General features: G+C 39.6%; 2 protein-coding genes across 2 annotated transcripts in view; one reads left to right on the top strand and one right to left on the bottom strand.

Annotated features, from left to right (window-relative positions):
* Positions 1-9,044: 9,044 nt before the first annotated feature.
* LOC133135937 (rho-related GTP-binding protein RhoH-like) lies at positions 9,045-12,439 on the bottom strand. Its single transcript, XM_061253310.1, has 3 exons — positions 12,206-12,439; positions 11,281-11,346; positions 9,045-10,362 (listed from the first exon to the last, which is right to left on the bottom strand). The coding sequence occupies exon 3, from the start codon at positions 10,067-10,069 to the stop codon at positions 9,479-9,481; it is 591 nt and encodes a 196-aa protein (XP_061109294.1). The 5' UTR covers positions 10,070-10,362; positions 11,281-11,346; positions 12,206-12,439; the 3' UTR covers positions 9,045-9,478.
* A 1,287-nt stretch (positions 12,440-13,726) lies between these two features.
* The window catches only part of LOC133135419 (sister chromatid cohesion protein PDS5 homolog A-like), a 35,001-nt gene continuing 25,282 nt past the window's right edge, over positions 13,727-23,445 (top strand). Inside the window, exons 1-5 of the mRNA XM_061252403.1 lie at positions 13,727-13,855; positions 14,709-14,856; positions 21,532-21,735; positions 22,658-22,744; positions 23,048-23,145. Coding sequence (XP_061108387.1) covers positions 14,746-14,856; positions 21,532-21,735; positions 22,658-22,744; positions 23,048-23,145 — 500 coding nt within the window. The 5' untranslated portion in view covers positions 13,727-13,855; positions 14,709-14,745. The remainder of the gene's footprint in view (positions 13,856-14,708; positions 14,857-21,531; positions 21,736-22,657; positions 22,745-23,047; positions 23,146-23,445) is intronic.

Genomic DNA, 23,445 nt, shown 5'->3' on the forward strand with positions numbered 1-23,445 from the left:
CAGTGCTTCGTTTATTGTATGCCTTCACAATGGAGGGGCTTTTTGTCTGTAGCGACAGAAAAATCCCCTTCTGCTGCAAAAGTAGTCTTCATTCTGATCTGGTGCTGACATTAACCTGGCAGTCATATTATTATACAGCCTTTGTATAGCTCATTTTACATTGAGTAATGTATAATTATTGAGTGTGACTTGCTATTCAAATAAAGTTCAACAAGAATGCAGAGGTTATATTTTATTTCCAAAACAAGTGTGTAATGTATTTGCTTTTCTTTGTTTCACATAATTTCAGAAATAGCATTGCAGCAGAGCTTCACTGAATTCTGTGTGCCCAATAATTAAAGTGAACAAAGAATCCCTGCTGAAATCCGTTGGGAAAAAGAACTTCAGTAAATGCACAAACATTTACAAACAAATGGAAATGTTTGCGCTGCATGTTGAGACATGACAACTAGTGTTTGTAGATGTAATGAAAACAAAAATACAGTCCATTCTCAAAGTTTATACAGGAGCACAGCATTATTATTTTTGCATTTAGCATTTTTAAATATGCACATACGCATAGGGATCACGCATAGGAAGAAGTGGTTACACTTCCTCACACACAATACGACGCCACTGTATAGGCAACAAGTTATTATGTATCTTTATTTGCGGTCAATAGCAACTGCCATACTGTCATATATAGTAGGCAGAGTTATTAAAGGCACAGTATGACTGAACAACCAATGCAGTTTATATGAAGCTGTGTCTTTTTTCACAGAACCACAAGGACATACATATCCATTTGAAAATTGGGAAATCGGAAATGCTGTGTGAAAATGATTAAATAAAATGCAATTATCTCTTATTCTTCCAGGTCACCTCTATATCATATCACAGATGGTCCAACTGGGAATGTCTGCGCAACTTTACATAATAATTATCTATCAGCTCATTTCCACGGTCAGAAGTGTTTTATAACTTGAACCTATTTTGGGAGTTGAATCTCCAAGGAATTATGCCGCCTGTACACTATTAATATAAACAGGTCAGTAATTGGGTTGGCTTGCATGACTACCTATTTGAAGTCCCACCTACACAAGATCATGATTCATCAAAAGAAATCCCTGGTACACAGAAGTTGAAACCAATGTTTCCCTAGAAGGGGGACAGATTTATATCATAACAGTTTGATTCAAAGCACAATTTATAGCACATTTCATATTGTTTTATGATATTGAATATTGACATACATATGACGTTGTTTCAATGAAAGATGTCGCAGTGGCTCACATTTCTGATCATCCTATCTCTTTGGTGGCATCTGTGTGAGGTGGTGTAGCTCAAGGCCCCACAGAGAACAATAATGAATCACTCCAATCACAAGTGAACTCTCACTGAGTACATGGTCTCAAATGGACTTGTATGAACTCTGTCAGAGTTGAGTTAACATCGGCCATTTTACTGTGTATCTCATCATTGCATCAAGGTGCTAAATGAACAGGGGGTTTCATACTGTTCACACACGTACTGTGGCACTTTCACGCACAGTCGTGCGCATGCTCACAGACACCCTGACACGCATACACACGCATACGCATTTTTCAACTTCACTTTCAAAAGTGCCTCGTGTCAGTTAAAATGGTAATGCTGACATCACAGATGGCTATGCTTGAATGCCACATGAGAGACATGACGCCTGAAGCTGTCAGCTCATTAATACTGTTATGTATTTTCAAAATGGACAGTTGAATGACTTCTTCTTTAGCTGGAATGTATTACACATATCAGGTTCTAATTTCTGACCTTGGCCTGCAGAGTCAAAGAATGATAACATCATTGACAATATTCAAATCCAGTGACCTATTTTTGAAATACAAGAGGCACCTTTGACACATGAGCTTACAACTAACAGCACAAATGTGCTGGAGATATTTTTGGCTTCAATGGATATCGACGAAACAGCTTTGTTTAGCTGCCATTGCTGTGAAATACGAGCCGTGTTGCAGTAACTCGATCACAGGTGCTTCCTGTACAAAGATGTTAAAGTTTGTGGTTGGGCTCACAAAGCCAGCTCCTCTGTTTATGTGTACAACCGTTAATGTAGAGACCAAGAGTTGAGTTCACAAAACACAATTTTCGGGAAGATTTCAGATTCACTCATTACAATTGACTCATTACAGAAGTCTGTTTGGTTGACTCAAAAGCCAGCCGAATCCCAAAATAAATATTACCATCATGTTTTTCAGGAATACAAGCAAGATAATTAAATGTCTGTAGACAATTGATTTCAGTGTTAGTGTTTTTGCGTGCAGATAGATAGATCCTTTAGAGCCTTCCTCACACTCAAAAATGCTTTACTGTGATGAGTAAACATGCCACAACCACTGCTAATGTATCACACCCACCTGGGTAATGCACAGCAGCCATTTTGCATCAGAACCCTCACCACACATCAGCTGAGATGCAGAGGGAGAGAACCCTTTTTGTAGCCAAATCAGGGGATGATGAGGTGTCAGGTTGAAAGAGTCATGCTGGGAATTTAGCCAGATCACCAGGGAACACCCTACTCTTTGTCATAAGGGTTGTGGGATCTTTAAAGACCACAGTGAGTCAGGACATTGGTTTAATGAGTCATCTGAAAGAGAGCATTTCCTACAGCACAGTGTCCCAACACTGTACTGAATTATTGGGGTTTATTTGACCAAAAGGAAGATTGCCCTCTACTGGCACACCAACATCACTTCCAGCAGCATCCCAAGAGGTTTCCCAGCCAAGTACTAACCAAACCCACCCTTGCTTAGCTTCAGCAAATTGGCAGGAGCCGAGTGCGTAGAGATATGGAAGTGCAATGGGGGATATTTTAGTTTGTGACAAGCTGCTGGCTTTACATTGGCTAGTATGGAGTATTATCTGGAGTTGGTATGGAGCTTGCATTAAAGAAACTTCAAGTAAATACAAAGCACCTTGCACAGTAATGTTAAGCTTCCAGAGGCTGTATATATGTATATTATTATAATTTTTTATTACATGAACTAATTCCTACAGTACATGCAACCTGTGCTCAAGGAAGGAAGTACCAGCACAAAATAAATAGCCTATTAATCAAAAAAAAAAAAAAAAAGTTTAATGTTTGCATTTGCTGAAATCATCCAAAGACAGGAAATTGATTCAATCAGCCCTAACACTAACATCAGCCTGCTCTCCATCAAGGTATCAGAACAGATCTCTGACAACTGTTACAGCCATGTATAATGCCTACTGCCTACTGTATGTCAAACAACATGTGCTTACTACTGGGCTGATTGTGGATTCTTTCAGACGTTTAACAATCTTAGAGTGGTGCACTGTAAAGTGTATTGACAATTTTGCACATTAAAGTAAGGTAATAAAAACTTATTTTGCACTTTTCTAAAGCATGCCATGTGTCCTATCGGCTGTCATGCAAGGTACCAACCAGCTAGTCAGGACCCACCCAGGGTGGGATCGAACCGGCAACCCTCTGACTGCCACATGACTGTTCTTACCAGTGCTTAAGACCACATATCTTGTATCAACATAGCTTGCCCACAAACTGCGTTGGTATGTAGTGTGGTGTAGCATAGTGTGATTAATTGATAGATTGGGTGTTGGCATGTAAACTGATAGAGTCTTTATAGAGCATGTAAAGTTATAGCTCAGTTAAACACCATACACTTAGCTAACTTAGCTATTATAGGTAGAATGGCTGTTGTTGAGTCTAAATTGAGTGCTTGCTTGCCAATTTAGACAGTCCGTCAGGCTGGATGCTGCTACTGTCAGTGTGCTAAATGTAATCTACTGCCTGCCTGCGACACATAACAGTCTCGCGATTCTCATGTCCATTTAATAACAGAACATTCAATTAGACTAATTTGTGTCTCCCCCTTATTAGAATTTTGATCTCTAATTCAAATGTAACAAATGTACAGTTATGAAATTAGAAAAGTATATTTCTGAGTATCCATAACACAGAAATGGCGCAACATAGCAATTCCAAAATCAGTAGCTGGTGAGCCCGTTGCCAATGTAGTAGACCAGCATGGCATTGAGATTGGGTTTGAAACAGGTGAGATATTGGGGTTCAAAATTTGGTATTTTGAATGGAAGTGCCAACTAACGCAAATATATAGTGAGCCCGCTCAGTATAATTATGTAGAAGTATAGCATTGCTGAAGCAGCCTACAAACTGTTTTTAACTTGCTTGCCATACACTGTATATTTATTTACAAAAACCACAAAAATACCGAATGCCCAGCGATCATAAAGCCGGCAGGTCCACAGAATATTTGGTAACCAAATAAAATATCTTTCGTATCTTTCTGAGTGAATTGAGAACATCCAGTGAACTTACTTTTTTGTACTTATTGATACTTCTGCTGCTGTACCCCTTCCACTTGAAGGGTTCAAAGGTGCTCTTTTGCATATAACCGTTGTAATGCATGTTGTAACGTATGTTTGGGTGACTGTTGCCTTCCTGTCAGCTTGAACCAGTTTGGCCGTTCTCCTCTGACTTCTCTCATTAACTCTCTGATGTTTTTTTTCCCCCACAGAACTGCCACTCACTGGATGTTTTTTGATTTTTGCACCATTTTCTGTAAATTCCAGGAGTTTAGCAATTTCCTGAGATACTCCAACCACCCTGTCTAGCACCAACAATAAGTCCACATTCAAAGTCACAAGATCACATTTCTTTGGCATGTTTGGTCTGAACAACATCTGAACCCCTTAACCATGTCTGCAGGCTTTTTGCATTGACTTGCTTCCACATCATTGGCTGAAGTGGTCAAGGAGTGTACTTTTAACTAAATAGCATAAAATAAGAAAGTGAGAACTGTGACTAGGTATAGCTTCTGAGCTATGCATATTATATTCTCAGGTTTGGTCCCACGGGTTTGCCAGCTCTTCTCTGTCACTTGCCGATGAGACGATGTAGATCTGCGGTTAACCAAACTCCCTCTAGGCGAAGCTGGAACCCCTCCTTCTTTTTGAACCCAGGCCCACAACGTCACAGATGAGCCCCTTGCTTCCTGCCCACTAAACTAAACTAGACGAGCAGAGCTGTTTTAATGTGAGCCAGCTCTTAGCTTTGTGAGATAAAATGCTGTGGTCAATGCTCATGTCACAGCAGGACTTTAAGCAACATAGTGATAATTGAGATTTGTACAACACAAGCAAATATCAATGCATCTTGGTTACATTACATTTTTACATTATATTCACTTAGCAAAGGCTCTCATCCAAAGCGTATATTTATGATTGTTGTCTATATACTGCCAGCCTGAGATGGTATTCAATTCCTCAACTATGAAATTATGAACATATCTTTAAATGAGGAGTCATATTAATTTCCATCTTCATCACATGACTGGATATCCAGAATAATATCTAGCAATACATCGTACCGTAACTCCTCAAATTGTGGCCGGGGTCTTTTATTTATTTAGGCTGCACAAAGCACAGGCCTTTATTTGGGGCAGGCTTGTATTCGAGGCAGGCCTTTATTTCTTATTAGGCTTCCGTTGTAGAATTTTATTCTTAAGGATCTTTCTTTCCTAAAGTGCGTTTTATTGTGAGACATACGTTTCGTTTGGAGCAGCACACCGGTAGGCTATCAAAAGAATTTCGCTTTGGTTTGGGATTTAATTGATTTTTGGACTGTTTGATTCTATTGCTAAATGTTGGGACTGATGGGCACTGAAATCTGGGGGGTATCTGATGGTTCACTGTTAAGCTTTATGTAGTTGAAAGAGTGTCGGGATTTCCACCCGTCTGTTTATTGCGAGCCAAGGCAGCCGCTTTCATTCATTAATTGAACGTGCGCTGTGCTGTAAATACATGGACCTTATTGCGTAGCCAAGTAGCCTAAATTTAGTTAATTTTTAATTTTGCCTGATTTACTTTTTATTAAATTCGTAGGCAGGAATGCCTCGCGGCAACAATTGTGCTTAAATGTATACTGCTTCAGCCTTTGGCAAGCTACTCAGAAGGGCAGCAAGCGACTGGTAGCTTGAGATCAACGTGTTGGAGACCCATGGTGTAGGACAACGACTTTTCATTGGCAACAGTATTAAACCAACCAACAATATAAAATATTAAGAAGAGCTCTTTTATTTCATTGAGTTAAATCGAAACAATGTCTTCTAGTGCTCATGGACTGATAGCCCTACTGGTAGGCAATATTACCCCGGCTTGTATTTGGGGGCCGGCCTTTATTTGTCTGAATCGACCAAGCCCCCGGCTATTATCCGAGGCCCGGCTTCAAATAGAATCCCGGACACAATTTGAGGTTTGAATTTACGGTAAATAAATATGAAATCACATAATATGTAAATGCATAAGGCAAGCCCTCTGTTCATCTGACTGCTTTTCACAGCAGTCATACATTTCTTTATCTGTCACTTTAGGATGTGTTAAACAATACATTGCAGATGTTCCCACTGCAAAGGACTACCACAAATTTATTTTTTATCGCATGTGCAATATGAAGATTGATGCCAATACAGAAAAAAATGAAAGAAATGAAAAAAAGGAAAAACAACTCATTTGTGCATCCTTTGCTTCAGAAGCCTTGCATTAAAATATTTTCAAAGCACTTGAAAGGCAAACAGCTACATGCTTCAAAAGCAAACTTTTAGAAATGATCAAGACAGTATAAGTAAAATAAACATTGGTCCCATTTATTTTATATTTCATGAAGAAATTAGCAACTTTCTAAGTAGGAGAGTCACAGAACAATGCAAAGAATAATACATAAAATGTTTTTATAATGCTGCCTATAGAGCCATGAATGCCTAAAAAGAGTGTTCCAAAGCCTTTATTCCACGGGCTAGACTATTAGCCTGATGAAGGCTGTTAAACTTGCAGCGTGCTGGTTGCCAGACTGTTCTAGTTCTGGAATAAAGGCTTTTTAACATGTGAGCGCCTTGGAACTTTCCTCCTTTTACTGTACCTCTGCTTCCAATGAGCAGTGGCTATATGTTGTATGCCCTTCAAGCACACATTTTTCTTTTCTAAGTATAAATGCACTTTATAAAACCAGTTTAAAATCACTGGATCCCACTAAATATGGACAGAGGAAAAATTTAATTACAGAAATTAACCAACAGTAGTAGAGTTTTAAACTTGACTCCAAGATGACAGATTAGATACAACAGCACATGCAGTGTGTTTATAGGCTACACTGTACCATGCAGTGATGAATTGTTTTTTTATTTCATTCAAGCCATTCAAATCAAATTACGCAGTACATCACACTGTACCATGTATGCATTTGAATCTTTTTCCCAAATGTCGCCATTGTCTACACAGCCAGAAAAGTAGTAGTCTTGGCAATAAAAGAAAAACATGATCTAAAGCCAAGCTTCACTTTAAGCTTCACTGTTTAAATAATAGGCATGCTGAAGGACAGTTTGTCATCTATACATATATACCCAAATACTTATAAGAATGTACCCTTCTAATGGGATTACCATCACATGTAAAAATGATAAAGATCAGATGACTGAGAAGGAAACTTTGAAAAAACATGAACAATTTCAGAGCAGCACGGAAAACATTAAAAGCCTAAAGGTTGAAGCCTGGGTGAGTTTGCAACTGTATAAATGACAATATTATCTGCATATACATGATTTTTTGCTTTGGTGCCTTGCCTAGATCGTTTATAAAAACTGTAAAGCAGGACAGGTCCCAAGATGGAGTCTTGGGGAACACCATGACTAATCTCTGGAAACCTTCTGCACAGACACCGAGCTCTGCCAGCAAGATTATTTCTTAGCCACTATATAGTCTTAAAACTAAATCTGATGCTTCTGAGCCTATTTATCAGTAAATCGATGTCTACTGACTCAAATGCCTTGCAAATAAAGTATAAAAACATTTCCACAGAAGCTGTAATGGTGCTGCCGCCAGTTCTATACCCAGATTAATATGCATTTAAGATGATATTTTTAAGCAGAAAATGCTTAAACTGCATATTTACCAAGGATTCAAGGACTTTTGCCAGGATTGAACGGTTTAAAATGCTCCTTCTGCATTTGTGATAATCATCAGCTCTTTTATAGCAAACCTTCATGCAAAATTTATGCTGCTATTTAACACTCTACAACTATTTAACAATTTAACAGAGGACAGTACATTGTTGATACCACCATGACTGATTATGCATGAATTTAAACAACTCGCCAGTCAGATATAAAATAACTAAAATAATGATGCTTGATCGTTGCATATAATTTAAGTATTCAGTGAGCTCGATAATGTTTGGGACAGACATATTTTTTCTTGATTTCGATCTGTACACTACACTGTACACTACAACAACACTTTGTTGTACGTTGCTCTGGATAAGAGCGTCTCCTAAACGCCTTGTAATGTAATGTAACGGAAGCAAACAATTCACATGAGGCTAAACTGCACATTCTCAGCTTTTATTTAAGGACATTTTTATACACTTCACCATATATAAATTACTGTATTTATAATCCCCCCATTTTAGGGCACCATGTTTGGAGGGACTGAAACTAAAATTGTGAAGTACACAGTTAAATCAAAAAATGAAATGTCTTTGTCCAAAATAAGGTGGAGCTCACTGCATATATAGTTCAATGCGAAAGTATTGGTCCAGTAACACATTTTCATTTTTCGTTTTGGCTCTGTAATCCAGCACATAGCATTTGAAGTAAAACAATGACCATGAAGTTAAAGCTTTAATATAAGGGCATTTACATCCATACTGGGTGATCTCTGTAGGAATTACGGCCTTTTTATTTTGACTCCCCATTTTAGGGGGGCAAAATAATGGGACAAATTAACATAATCTGAAATAAAGTTCTCATATTTAATACTTTGTTGCAAATCTTTTGCATTAAATGACTGCCTGAAATCTGCGACGCATAGACATCATCAGTTGCTGGGTATGTTCCTGGATTATGTTGTGCCAGGCCTGTAGTGCTTAATCAGTTCCTGCTTGTTTCTATGGCATTTTGCCTTCAGTCTTGTACTCAGAAATTTAAATGCAGGTTCAAATAAAATAAAATAAAAAAGACTTTTACATTTCCAAATGTTTTAATGTACATATAGCAGGTATGAAGATATGAAAACATAATGTGGGACATAAACTTTTAGTATTATTTGCTAAATATAAGCATATTCACAGTAGTGCTATTGTTCTCTTCCCGTATTGCAAATGTTACGAGCAGAATACACATCAAACAGACATAAGCAAAGAGTTGACCCAGCAAGCATGTCAAACTACAGTGACAAAATCTTTAAATAATGCCTAAACTTATATACAGTCTGCAATTACCTTGCATCCCAGTGTATTTTAGCTTACTTTTTTAGTATGCGTATGCTTCTCCAGTAGGCCTACTATACGTCTTATTTCGCATACGTAAATGCTCATCCAATGGCAGACCAAGTGTCCTCAGACTCAGCCACAATAACATCTACAACCTTTTGAAATTAGAAAATTATGAGCCCATTAAAATATCTTGCATTGGTTGACGTTGAAGACCCTCCGGCGTGTCCTTCCTCTCTTGGTCTTGTTGACAGCAGTCCGCACAGCACACTCGAACACCTGCTGCACGCCCCGGTTGCTTAGCGCCGAGCACTCCAGATAGCCTTTGGCATGGATGTCATGAGCAAGCTGCTTCCCGTCGGAAGAGGACACGCAGTTGGCCCGGTTCGGCCCTGTCTCACGCTGGTCCGTCTGCGTCGCTACCACCAGCACTGGTGCCCGGGGGAGGTGCTCCTTCACCTCGTCGATCCATCGGCGACGCACGCTGGCGAATGAGGCCGGGTTAGCCACCGAGTAGCAGATCAGCACCACGTCAGCCTGCTGGTAGGACATGGGGCGGGTCTGCCGGAAGCTTTCGCTCCCGGCCGTGTCCCATAGTCCGAGGCTGATCTGAACCCCGTCCATGTAGACATCCACGCCCACGTTGTCGAAAACTGTGGGCTTGTAACAGTCCGGGAACGTCTCCGAGGTGAAGCGAACCAACAGGGCCGTCTTGCCCACCGCGGTGTCTCCCACCAGCACACACTTCACCGAGACTTCTGACATCCCGTTCATATTTCTGTGTATGTTATGCGTATAAAAGTTAATTCAGCACTCACAGACTGAAGAGTTCAAAGATGAAGTTTTAAACTCTGACTTTTGTTGACTAAATGACTGAACCACGAAGGACAGTGATTCCAGTGTCCGCGAAGGTTCAGCACTTTCATGTGTTTCCTTATGTGTGCCAGACAGACGATCTTCTGTTTATACTGCTAAGTCTTGTCTGAAGGCGTGCTGCACATTTCAACGACCTCTGCCCAATTAGGATGTTCCACAAGTCATTTTCCTTTCATGACTTCCAAGGATATCTGTCAAGAAGATATTTCAGAAATGAAAATGGTAGCGTTTCAATTTTTCCATAGTCGTTAGCATTTACCTTGTTATTAAAGGCTTTATTTACATAGGCTACTGTATTGATTAAATACAAATCACGTGGAGCATGCTATTTCAAATTCACTGTTGCTAGCAATAATTTAATTGATTAGCTGTCCACAGTCCCTTGGGGAAAATGAAATGACTACTTTCCTTTACTGAATTGTTGCTTCCATAAGCCAGAGAGCACATACCGTAAATGCCGTAAAACATTTATCTAACCATACCCTTTAATCTTTTTTGACAAGAAGCTGATAAAGCGTGTCAACCATTGACTCCCACTGGTTGAAGGTTCATTTCATTTCTCACGCAATTTCTTGTATGCTCTTAGGCATTTATTGAGAGCGTTTCTTTTCAATTGTGTTTTATGAAACATTACATAATAATTTCCTCTGTAAGTTTCATTAAAATTTTAAGATGCTCCACTCATTAACAACAGGTGACAGAAAATGAATCTATTTCACAGTTGCAAAAAACTTCTTCTTTCAAATTGAAAAGTTAGTGTCTGTGCTGCCATCAAGTTAAGTGAACTTGAGAAGGCGTGTTTTTATACACTAATTACTGTAAACGGCATGTTTTCTCAAGTTCACTTAAAAATGTGGTAATGTACTGTGAGTAGCAAAGACTTTGTCTGGTGCATTTACATTGTCAAATGGCTGCTAGTACATTTTGGCGGGTGGTATTTAAGTATAAAAAATAGAGGACCCCTTGGAATAATTTGAGTACAGTAGCTCCAGAAATCCAGAAAAGATTGCTATGTCACAACATTTCTCACCAGACTAAACACTGCAAAACATTTCCCACCTATCGTGATTAGAATTGTGTCCTGTACCACACCCCATGGGAAAACTGACCTTGGTTTTATTCCTTGATTGGTTATTGGCTGATCCACACATGAAGTCGCTTGGAAGATTTGAAACCTGTTAAATATTTATCATCCATTGAGACACGACTTGTTACTCCTAACAGAGCGCATGGCACTAGGGTTTGATTTGAATTGAATAGGCCAACGAGGCCCACACCGGGGGCCCAGGCAAATAAAAAATTCAAGCAAGGCAAATAAAAAACAAAAAAAAACATCTGGATAATGAAAAATTATGTTAAAGAATTTCATATCTGCAAATTAAAAAATGCATCTTTCTGATAACCTGATAAAAAACAATTATATAACACAATTATATAATTCAGAATGCCTTACTGAAATTACTTAATCAATAGGAATTTGCTACTGTGTGCATTCACCCTACAGCCATTTAATCTCAATTAAGCAGGCACTATTTGCTAAGTAAGCCAATGCATTTAAACTTCCTAACCAGTAAAAATACTAGTTAACTACTCAGGTTTCTAAAAATTATGAATAAATAAATATACATAAGCACATCGAGTTTGTGAGTAAGTATATGCATATTGAAACATATGCCTCTCCCTGTAATGTCTATAAATTAACCTGCTTGCATTTAGGAATTATATACATAAAGGATGATTTCAATTTGTACAATGTAATATACAAAGGCTTAATTACAGTGTGTGCATTAAGACACATTGGCATGTTGTTTTTCAGCCGATATTTCCACCTGTTAAACAATGCCTTCGTAAATAATTACTGCTACCTTGCAATAAACACTTCTAATGTTTGGTATATGCCTCATAATGAAAACTTAATTTCCACAACAAGCATATTTTAACTGCTACAAGAGCAATTATAAATCTTGGATATGCTGCATTGCAATGCAAGTGGGTTGTACGACACAAAGAAGGAAGAACTTAATGGATCCTCACCCATTCAGATGCTTGCAGGATGTTGTTTTAATCGTTTCTGAACCGCAGGGTGCATAAAATGAAGTTATTCACATGATTCACTGGACGTAAAGTCAGTATTAGCAGATGTTTTTCCAAAATAAAAGCCTCAAAGCCACCTTTGCTGTAAAATTTTATCTGATCTGCACATGGTTTTTGTTGCGAACCAAACTATGCACAGTTGGGGCTCTGAAGAGGTTGATGATGCAGCTGAGGAGACAGACAAACAGAAAGGAAGTGAAATTTTTTCTTACAGCAGTGATATGACTCGCTTGCTGCTTTTAGTCGTTGTTCGGATATATGGACTTTTGCCATTCTATACACCCTATATGACTGTAAATTGCTTTGATTAATTATGTCAGTGTACCCAAAGCATAGACTACTATGCTGTAAAACACACAGATTTTCAAAAAAATATTTATCAAAATATTGGTAACAAGAAGATTTCCCAAAATATGTATCAAAATATTGGTATCAAAATAATGGAAATGCACCATTACATGTTGCTAGTAACTATTCACGAACATGAATCAAGATTTACTTCAAAGCCCTTTTTTCTACATTCCTTTAAGTAACTTGGCCCTATTTTTCTTCATCCTGCCACCTCTTGTCTCTCAATTTGTTTCATCAAATAGTGTGCCATTTCAAAGAGTGAGCAGAAGCATATTCTTTTAATGATCTGTGTGACTGTCTCATTGTATTGTTGAAAATAGTACACCCCATGAAAAATGTCTTATTTTGCAGCATGTGAACATCTTTGAATACAATCGAGAACTGCTCTAGTTCCCCCTTCAGGAAGAAGATATATCATGTACTTTGTTTCAGACCAGATAACCCCCTCTATCTGAATTACCCCCACCCCACATCGTGCATATAATAACATGTGCAAAAATGTATTGCGATGGTAGTATTTGTCTGTCTGGCTATTTTACCAGCTGAACAATGCCATTACAATGTAAGCTATTGACGGTTAATAACATTCATATATTCCAAGAAAATGGGGCGTAAAAGGGCCTATATTATTCTTGTCAGATGCTCAGGCCAGAATGACACATCTGCACTGAAAAAAACTAAACATTGCTGTGCTGGGGGAATCTTGCACTCTTGAAATTTCCACACATATGCACATATTCAGAGCTGCCTATTAATATTATTTGGTATTATCTGACCTGTACATACATATCAAATTGTTATGGAATCATGTTTCTCAAAGATAACCAATGTGCAATAAACCAATGTGCAACAAACAACCAATATGCGATACGAATATTGTTAATTGAAATCATAAAATGTGGTTGGCGCTGCTGGTTTGATTTTTAATTCTGGTTCTGAGCGTATGCACTATACTATGCATTATGGATACGGCTATAAATAGCTTACTGTAAAAATGCGCACTATTTCGAAAAGTTACGGTAAGCATTCTCTGGTGGAAGTTTTTGTGCTGTTTTGGAGAATCCCGCCTAGCTGCCTTGCCTCTTTCGGCCGTACGCGGTTTAGACCAAGGGTGGCGCTGTGCCCCGTATTTCTGTACAGACATTGTGGAAACCGGATTGCTTGTGAAAGAGGGAGCTTTGTTGAAACTAAAAACCTCACGTAAACCTGACTCATGCATTAAAAAGGAAAATTGATGAGGTAAATATTTCAATTGTATTTCGTTTCTATGGTGGCGGTGTTGCTGTGAGAGTTAAATGTCTTGATAGTTCATTCCTTAAATATTACGATTTTTGAAATTCTAGTAGTACTGTAGCAGACAAGTTCGTGGTAAAGCAAGCGATGTGACATTATTGGCTACTGTGTGGGATCTGAGGTGCTGCGGACCTGAAGTTGGAAGGAACAAACAATAAGTGCCTGAACAGTATTTTGCTGCGAAATAAAGTTCACGTACTTCCAAAATGGTTGCAGTTCAAATTGATTTCGTTTTACACAGTATGACCGTTTATGGCTGCGAATCATTTTCATTTCTGCCGGTTTCAGTCGGATGTGTGTATCTTTTTAATAGTTTGAGGCCTAACGCGCAGGCCGTAGATGTAGCTAGCTAGCAGGCTAGCGCAGCTGGGTTGGCGAACATCTCTACTCGCTCAATATTTGTGTTGCTTTTAGCAAGACTGTAGAGGCATTTAACAAATTATTTTGAGTAAATTGTTTAGATTCGCGGTTGCAGTCAAAGTTTTTTTTGCCAGTGTAAATGGTAAAAGAAGCACTCTTAACAGGATCAGACGCTATATTCACTAGATTTATTATCAGCGAATGAAAGAGAGGCGGTGATTGCCAAGCGTGTTCTGTGTTAGCTAGCTAACATGCTCACCCATTTATCTGTTTACATGTATTTTGTAGGAATTGGTCAACCGCATTACGAAAGACACTGAAATGTGTACCGGGTTTTTCGTGTTTATACCAATACGATTTTTGACAAATTAGAATTTAAAACTGGATAAGCAAAGTGCGGTCGATTTATCCTCTTGAACTTTTGTTTTCCGACCCATAGAGGCCAGTAGAGGACCGTGTGGACACAGTCAACGAGAATGGAGTTCCCACAGCATCAGAAGCCAGTTGATGGCAAAATCAGTTATCCTCCCGGGGTAAAAGAGATCACAGATAAGATTACCAATGATGAGGTGGTTAAACGGTTAAAGGTAAGTAGGAGATGGAAATATATTTCACTGTTGCGTTCATGAAAGTGACTCCTGCCTTGATGGTTTTTTTGCTCCTAGTGTTGACTTTGAGCATTGTTTGTTGCCAAATCACTGATATATCTATTATATACCTGGCTATAGGATTTTCAACACTTTGGGCTTGTTTTTGCAATCGTCAGTCGTCACATATTGTATATTTTTAATTTAACAGTGTCTGTGAACCTGGGTACTGCATATGGTTACTGTTACCCAAATGCATTGGCCCAGCCATCACTTTTTCAATGCACATCAAATGTTGGAACTTACATTCTTCCTTTAAGCTGTCTTTAAGTGCAGGCCCCTAACTACCATTGAGATACACTGAGGTCATGACCTCAGTATTTTGTGTGTGTGTGAAGTCATGACCTCAGTATTTTAATAATATATTTTTAATCAAGGAAAATCCTCCGATTTTCACTTCAGAGTATGCCAAATTGATGCATTTAATTGTCAAAGTGTTCTTCTAGGGTAGCATGAAGGGGGTTCACCACTGACAATTTTTTTAAGTCTGCGTACTGCCCTGCTTAAGTGTTTTGTGATATGGAATTATCTTCTTGTTTGAAGTCCAACACGCATGCTCTTGGGAATAACAAAATGCTGAATAAAAACCTAAAGGTTGTTGACAGAGCGACTTACAGTTAATTCCAGACGAAGGTCATTGATGTGTTCTTTGATGTTATGGAGTTTAGAATCTGCTTGCTCTGGAGCTCATGTAATGTAAACTTGCCATGTTCCGAACACCAAGTTTGCTTCCGCTTTCATAAAAGCTTGGTACAAGTCACATACACGATCTATTTCAGCATGCAGTGACATTACATTACATTATTGGCATTTGGCAGATGCTCTTATCCAGAGCGACTTACTGTTAATTCTAGATGAAGCAGGAGACAATCCTCCACCGGAGCAATGCAGGGTTAAGGGCCTTGCTGAAGGGCCCAACGGCTGTGCGGATCTTATTGTGGCTACACCGGGATTAGAACCACCGACCTTGCGTGTCCCAGTCATTTACCTTAACCACTACGCTACAGGCCGCCCTAGTTAGTTAGACATTAGTTGCTACTCTTGAAATTAGAACTTTGGCAATGTTAGTTGGCTGGCCATGATGGCCTGAGAATATGGGTCTAATATTTTACAAACTAATTTAACTTCAGGCTGGAGAATAAGATTCTAATCCTCTAGTCGTCTGGCAGTCGGAGGGTTGCCGGTTCGATTCCCACCCTGGGTTTGTCGAAGTGTCCATGAGCAAGACTCCTAACCCCTGAATGCTCCTGCCGAGCTGGTTGGTGCCTTGTATGGCAGCCAATCGCCGTTGGTGTGTGAGTGCGTGTATGAATGGCTGAATGACAAGCATCAATTGTACAGCGCTTTGGATAAAGGCGCTATAAAAATGCTTATCATTTACCATTCATACAGGCTGAGATATTGGAAAATGCAACATCAATAGGGAAAAACTGAAAGTTGATGGTGATGGCAAAATTTACAATAGCAGTTGGACAATTTAACTGACTAGCAACCAGCATTCATCTTGTCATGTTAACATCTTTGAGTGACACTGTCATTGTACCTTTCAGTACATTTACATTTTACATTTTAGCATTTGGCAGACGCTTTTAATCCAAAGCGACTTACAAGTGCATAGGTTCTTCCACAAGTTCAAGCATCACATCCATAACTAGTAAAATACACATGAAGTGCTGTTTTAAACAAATCATACAGTCATCGTAAGTGCTGTAAGTTTCCTCTCCTGAGCAGCCTGAGTATTCAGCTTTCTAAGTCAGTAAATATTTATATTTATATTCTTGCCTTGTTCTGTACTCCACAATTTTAGATTTGTAATAAAACAATTCAGACAAGGTTGCATCTTTTATGAAATGGTATTTTTATACATTTTGAGTTGCCCAATTACAGATTACAACACTTTTTATGTGTAGTCTCCCTATTTCAGGGCACCAAATGGCTTCACATGTGTTTCTGATTAGGCAGGTGTGTTCACTTACTTCTTTAGTGCAGATCTAAGAGAGTGTTTGGTCTTAATTCTAGATATTTTATTGCCTTTGGTGTGCAGGGTGGCTGCTCCAATTTTGCTCAGACTGAGTAAATGTTCTTTATATATTCAGTAGAAAACATTCGAAAAATTAGCCTCATTGGATTTGTTGTTCTAGAGATATTGGCTCTTTAAGAAGGGGGGGGGGGGGGGGGGTGTTACCCAAAAAGTCACTTGTGAGTGTTGTCATATGTTAAAGTGTAAGCTCAAGGTAAATGCCCCGTAAAACAAGCAGGAACTGACAATGCATGTAGCACAGGCCTGGCAGAGCATCAACAGAGAGGACCCACGTTGAAAAACGTTTCACCTAATCAGAATCTCTTGCAGCAACCTTCATCAGTCATGAGAAGAATATGTTATAGTAATAAACATGTAAGAGAAGGTTGAAGCTCATACTTTTTACAACCTGCGTCATCAAACTACTTAAGATCGGCTACTTAAGTCATTCAAAGTCAGCACACTTGGGTGGCAAATTTTAAAGCCTTAACTGTACATAAGCCACAGAAGATGTACCAGCATGGCAAATGCTTGTTGTCAGAATGTTTTGAAAAGAAATGGTCATTAATTGCTTTCTGTGGGACTGCAGTCATCTTCAACATCTATGGACCAATACAGATAAAACGGGACTGTGCCAGTTAAAAATGCCAATCCTGTTAACACCAATCATGTTTATACAGTTAATGGATATTTAAAAACTTGGGGGAACTGGAGGAACATTTATGCACTTCAGCATTGGAATTAAAATTGAAACAGAAATGTAGCTTTTCAGCCATGCCCGCCAGCGACAGATTTGAAATCGGAGGAAGGGTGTTCATGTTCAAAAGGACATGTAGGACTGTAGGCGGAGGTAGGTCATTGATGTGTTCTTTGATGTTATGGAGTTTAGAATCTGCTTGCTCGCCATGTTCCGAACACCAAGTTTGCTTCCGTTTTCATAAAAACTTGGTACGAGTCACATACGCGATCCATTTCAGCATACAGTGACATTACATTAATGGCATTTGGCAGACACTCTTATCCCAAGCGACTTACAGTTAATTGTAGACAAAGCAGGAGACAATCCTCCCCTGGAGCAATGCAGGGTTAATGGCCTTGCTCAAGGGCCCAACGGCTGTGCGGATCTTATTGTGGCTACACAGGGAATTGAACCAGCGACCTTGCGGGTCCCAGTCATATACCTTAACCACTACGCCACCTTGACTTGGTAATCGTTCTTCACTGTGACATTGTAGTGGGGAAGCTGGTGCTAATGAGACTACGAACCGGGCAGGCTTATACGGCGGTGTTCGGACCATCATGAGCTAACACAGGGAACTTATTGTCATTTCCTCTTAAATTATTGGTCCAATTCACATCAAGCAAAGTGTCTGATACTCAATAAGCACCCATGATCATAAACCAAATTCCTCAAAAGAAAAACTACCATTAAATGAAATCGTAAACTCCAGCAAAGGATTTTGGAAAAAAGAATCCAACACAGGTGTAAATAATTGTGATAGCAGTATTTCGGATTTCTGGGGGGGGGGTTGCTGTATTAAATTTATACAGCCTTCTTTGCGCATCTGCATCAAGGGTGTGACTAATTGTGTGTTTTTGTGTCTGTGTGTAGTAGGTAGAACTATATTTGCTCGCATACCAGTAGCCTACATTTTCTGTCTTTTCATACCAAGACCTCAGTCTTGAAATCTGGAGATGGAATATCAGAAATGGAGATCTGCTAGCATTACTGCAAAAAGAGCACCTTTCCTCACAGTAGTTTCTGCTGCAGTCTTGGAACTGGAGTAAAGATTTCGCTCCCTCAACTGTGTGTCGCATAAGTTCATTTCCTACTATGGCCAGTGAACATTTTGATATGTATTTCTCATTTTAAAATAAGCCGTACCTTGGGAAATGTCTCAGTTTGTAAGATTGATATTTACCTAGCACTGACAGGAAATTTATTTTATGATATTGTGAGGATCTGGGTTTTAGTACAGAATGTACCGTCTGTGATGGACTTAAGTCGACTACTGTACTGCTATCCACTGTGCATGCAGCTAAATGATAAAACTTTGAATAAATGTAAAATGGATTCGCAATTAAACAATTAATCAGAATTAGCAGTATATTATCAAGTATTTCTAGACTGGAGGGGGCATGGCAAAAGACACGCACACATATGAAGCCACGACATTCAGAAAGTAGACTAAATATTTCATTTTGTTAATTGAAAAAAGCTGCCATCCCATGTAAAAACCTCACCGTCTCTGATTTTCTTGTGTCTACAGTCAGGCCCATAAATATTGGGACATCGACACAATTCTCATCTTTTTGGCTCTATACACCACCACAATGGATTTGAAATGAAACGAACAAGATGTGCTTTAACTGCAGACTTTCAGCTTTAATTTGAGGGTATTCACATCCAAGTCAGGTGAACGGTGTAGGAATTAAAACAGTTTGTATATGTGCCTCCCACTTTTTAAGGGACCAAAAGTAATGGGACAAACTAACAATCATAAATCAAACTTTCACTTTTTAATACTTGGTTGCAAATCCTTTGCAGTCAATTACAGCCTGAAGTCTGGAATGCATAGACATCAGCAGACGCTGGGTTTCATCCCTGGTGATGCTCTGCCAGGCCTCTACTGCAACTGTCTTCAGTTCCTGCTTGTTCTTGGGGCATTTTCCCTTCAGTTTTGTCTTCAGCAAGTTAAATGCATGTTCAATCGGATTCAGGTCAGGACATTGGCTTGGCCATTGCATAACATTCCACTTCTTTGCCTTAAAAAACTCTTTGGTTGCTTTCGCAGTATGCTTCGGGTCATTGTCCATCTGCACTGTGAAGCGCCGTCCAATGAGTTCTGAAGCATTTGGCTGAATATGAGCAGATAATATTGCCCGAAACACTTCAGAATTCATCCTGCTGCTTTTGTCAGCAGTCACATCATCAATAAATGCAAGGGAATCAGTTCCATTGGCAGCCATACATGCCCACGCCATGACACTACCACCACCATGCTTCACTGATGAGGTGGTATGTTTTGGATCATGAGCAGTTCCTTTCCTTCTCCATACTCTTCTCTTCCCATCACTCTGGTACAAGTTGATCTTTGTCTCATCTGTCCATAGGATGTTGTTCCAGAACTGTAAAGGCTTTTTTAGATGTTGTTTGGCAAACTCTAATCTGGTCTTCCTGTTTTTGAGGCTCACCAATGGTTTACATCTTGTGGTGAACCCTCTGTATTCACTCTGGTGAAGTCTTCTCTTGATTGTTGACTTTGACACACATACACCTACCTCCTGGAGAGTGTTCTTGATCTGGCCAACTGTTGTGAAGGGGTTTTTCTTCACCAGGGAAATAATTCTTCTGTCTTCTGAAGTGCATAGAGGGTTTTGAACAATTATATACATAATGATGTACAAATAACAGGATTTATAGACTTGTAGAAGGTACATTTGTGAAAACTCTGGAAAACTAGTGAAAGGATACTTGTATACTGATGCTTCCCGGTTCATTCAGTAACAATGTAGCCTAGTCTGTAATGTTGACATTTATCATTCATCGACTACTGCTGAAATGCAGCTTTTGCAATTTATTGTTCATGTTTAAGTGTGAGTTTGTGTTTCCTCAAAGCATTCCACCTGTGAAGCTGTACAATGTGTTTATGGTAAAACTCCTGTCCCTTATGTTTTTTGTTTCCTTTTTTCTCCCCATAGATATTTTTTTGTCTTCATAAAGCTGTAAAAATCAATATCAGAATACATATCTGTGTATTTTGTTGAAATAACAAGGAAATGGACTCATAATGTTCTCTAAAATGTAAACACTTACAGCACAGCAAAATATGAATGTCAAAAGGTTGTTTATGTAACTTCACGGACAGCTTTAATGGGAAAATACTGGCTTTATTGAAGTTTTTGGTGGAGGAATGAATAATCAGCTTAATTGTTTTTTTCATCTTGTGCGTGACAAATCGGACTGTCTTTTGAGGCTTTTATCATAAGTTACAGAATGAATTAACGGATGAGTGAGGCCAGGAATGTTGGAAGATGCGCATTTGTCCTAGATTGCTGTTCGGTTATATTCTGCCTGGAGCGGGTTGAGTGTGAGCAGTGGACTCTGTGAGGCTTCTCTCAGCAGCTAAGGCAGAGCGCCCATCCCCCTCCTTGCAAGCCCATTGGCTGCTCCCCCTCCCCCTGCTCTTTCCCTCACCACTTCCTCACACTGTGTTTCTGCTGGGTCCTAAAGCCAGACAATTTAAGTGTCGCGTGTATGAAATTTTACAGTGCTGACTCCTGAGATGTGGATGTGGGTTGTCAATTATTTCTGGGGCTGTGGGATTTTGGGTCATTCTGATACCGTGATATACTATACATTTTTCATATTATTGCAGTCTAGATAGTATCATTAAAATGATGCACATGCCAAGCAAGATGTGAAGATAAAAAGTAACATCGAATTTCAAGTTATTCCGACTTGTTTCTTGACCATAACTCAATGTTTCTAACTGCCTTCAAAATGTTTGCAGCCCCATTTAAGATGTTATTTCAATGGGAATGTTGAGTTTGTGGCCGGCAGCTGACCCCTGGCCCCCGGTGCTCCTCCACAGATGGTGGTGAAGACCTACATGGACATGGACCAGGACTCGGAGGACGAGAAGCAGCAGTACCTGGCGCTGGCGCTGCACCTGGCCTCCGACTTCTTCCTCCGCAACCCCAACAAGGACGTGCGGCTTCTGGTGGCCTGCTGCCTGGCGGACATCTTCCGCATCTATGCCCCCGAGGCGCCCTACACCTCCCACGACAAGCTCAAGGTACGGGCGCCATGACCCCCAACCGGAAACCTCGTGGCTTTATCGACATGATGGCCTTGCCTGCTGGACTGGATGAAACATTGAGCTCAGGTCCAGCTCTGAAAGGCTTACGGCACTAAGCCATGTCCCACCAATCAATTTTTCCTGATCCACTCAGAACAATTTTAGCAGTGCATTCATTATGATGCTCTCCATGTCCCTCTTCTGAAAGGGATTCAGCCAGAACAGTAGTAGCACCCCTCTAAGTTCAGGGTATGGTGCTGCTGTCTTCAAAGAACCCTCATGGTTTTATTGTTTCAGCTCCAGTGTTTTAATCTCTCTCTCTTTGTCATTCTTGTTTTCTTTTTAAATAAATAACATGGCACCATGTAAAGGTCAAGAAGTCCGGTAGACTTTCAACGGGTTATGTTTGTTTAAATGTACTGACTGCTTTAATGGGAAAATATTGGCTTCATTAATGTTTTTCAGTGGAGGTATAACCAGCCCAAGTATCTCATTGCATTTGATAGCATCTCTCATCATCAATTGCTCTTAGAGAGGCCTTTTCCACAGCATAAGTTAGATAATGTTTTAATGGATGAGTGAGGCTAGGGATGTTCAAAGGCATATTTGTTCCAGATTGCTTTCTGTGTGCAATAACATAGCACAAGGTAAAGGTCGAGAGGTTGGGTTGAGTTTCAGAATGACAGCTAAATCTAGAATCATGACAGTCAGGTGCTGCAAAGAAATGTCCTCCTGACTTTAAAATAAACTTGCTGTGTTACTGATGCAGTGTGTTTCCTAAAGGGCAGCTTGCCTGGTCTTTTCTAAAATTTGATTTAAATGTTATATATTTATGTTTTCTGTTCAGTCTTAAGTGTTCACCTGGTTAATGTAGATTTTTTAAATAGTTTGTTTAAACAAAGAAAATCTTTCTCCACAGGACATTTTCTTATTCATCACTCGGCAGCTGAAGGGCTTAGAGGACACCAAGAGTCCGCAGTTCAACAGATACTTCTACCTGCTGGAAGTAGGCCTTTCTCAGTTTTCTGCTTAGTTAGTTATGTATTAAATTTACTTCTACATGATGTCGTGTTTAAGCCAGTGGAGAAAAACACTCAGCCCTGCAAGCCTCCCGCCCAAACTGAAGCTGTTTTAAATTTTTATATAGCTTTTCAGTTTATTTTTGTGTGTTTTTGTTTGACCTTTTATTCACTTCCGCTTGAAACTGCTCATTTGTGGGTGTAATATTTACATGTTCAGAGTGCAAACACCTCAGTAGCATTGGGTTACTTTATCTAGTGTCTTTAAAACCCTCATATCTGCTTTCCAGAACCTGGCCTGGGTCAAGTCGTACAACATCTGCTTCGAGCTGGAGGACTGCAACGAGATCTTCATCCAGCTGTTCAAGACCCTCTTCTCGGTCATCAAGTGCGTGTCCACCTGTGCCTTACTGCGTGTTTGTTCAAGTTGGAGCTAGCTGCTGGCTAAAACACTATGCAGTCATCTAGAGCCCACAACCATCCCTGGATCACATATTTAAAAAAAAATGTTTTTTATGTTTTAGGCGTTTGGAGTACCACAACATTTTTGTTTAGGGGTACCAAAATCCTAGGGCCTACTCTGGTGACAGCCCGGGTTTGAAATGTCAGTGTCATGTGGACTCCCATTACAGAACACTGTGCCAAGATTGTTCTTCTCCTTGTTCTCCTTCACTCTTGTTCACCTTTA

The sequence above is a fragment of the Conger conger genome, chromosome 8, assembly GCF_963514075.1.
Source record: "Conger conger chromosome 8, fConCon1.1, whole genome shotgun sequence".
Lineage (NCBI taxonomy): Eukaryota > Metazoa > Chordata > Actinopteri > Anguilliformes > Congridae > Conger > Conger conger.

Bases quoted from the DNA above. Each gene is read 5' to 3' on its own strand.
- LOC133135937 (XM_061253310.1), bottom strand. From the start codon at position 10,069: ATGAACGGGATGTCAGAAGTCTCGGTGAAGTGTGTGCTGGTGGGAGAC.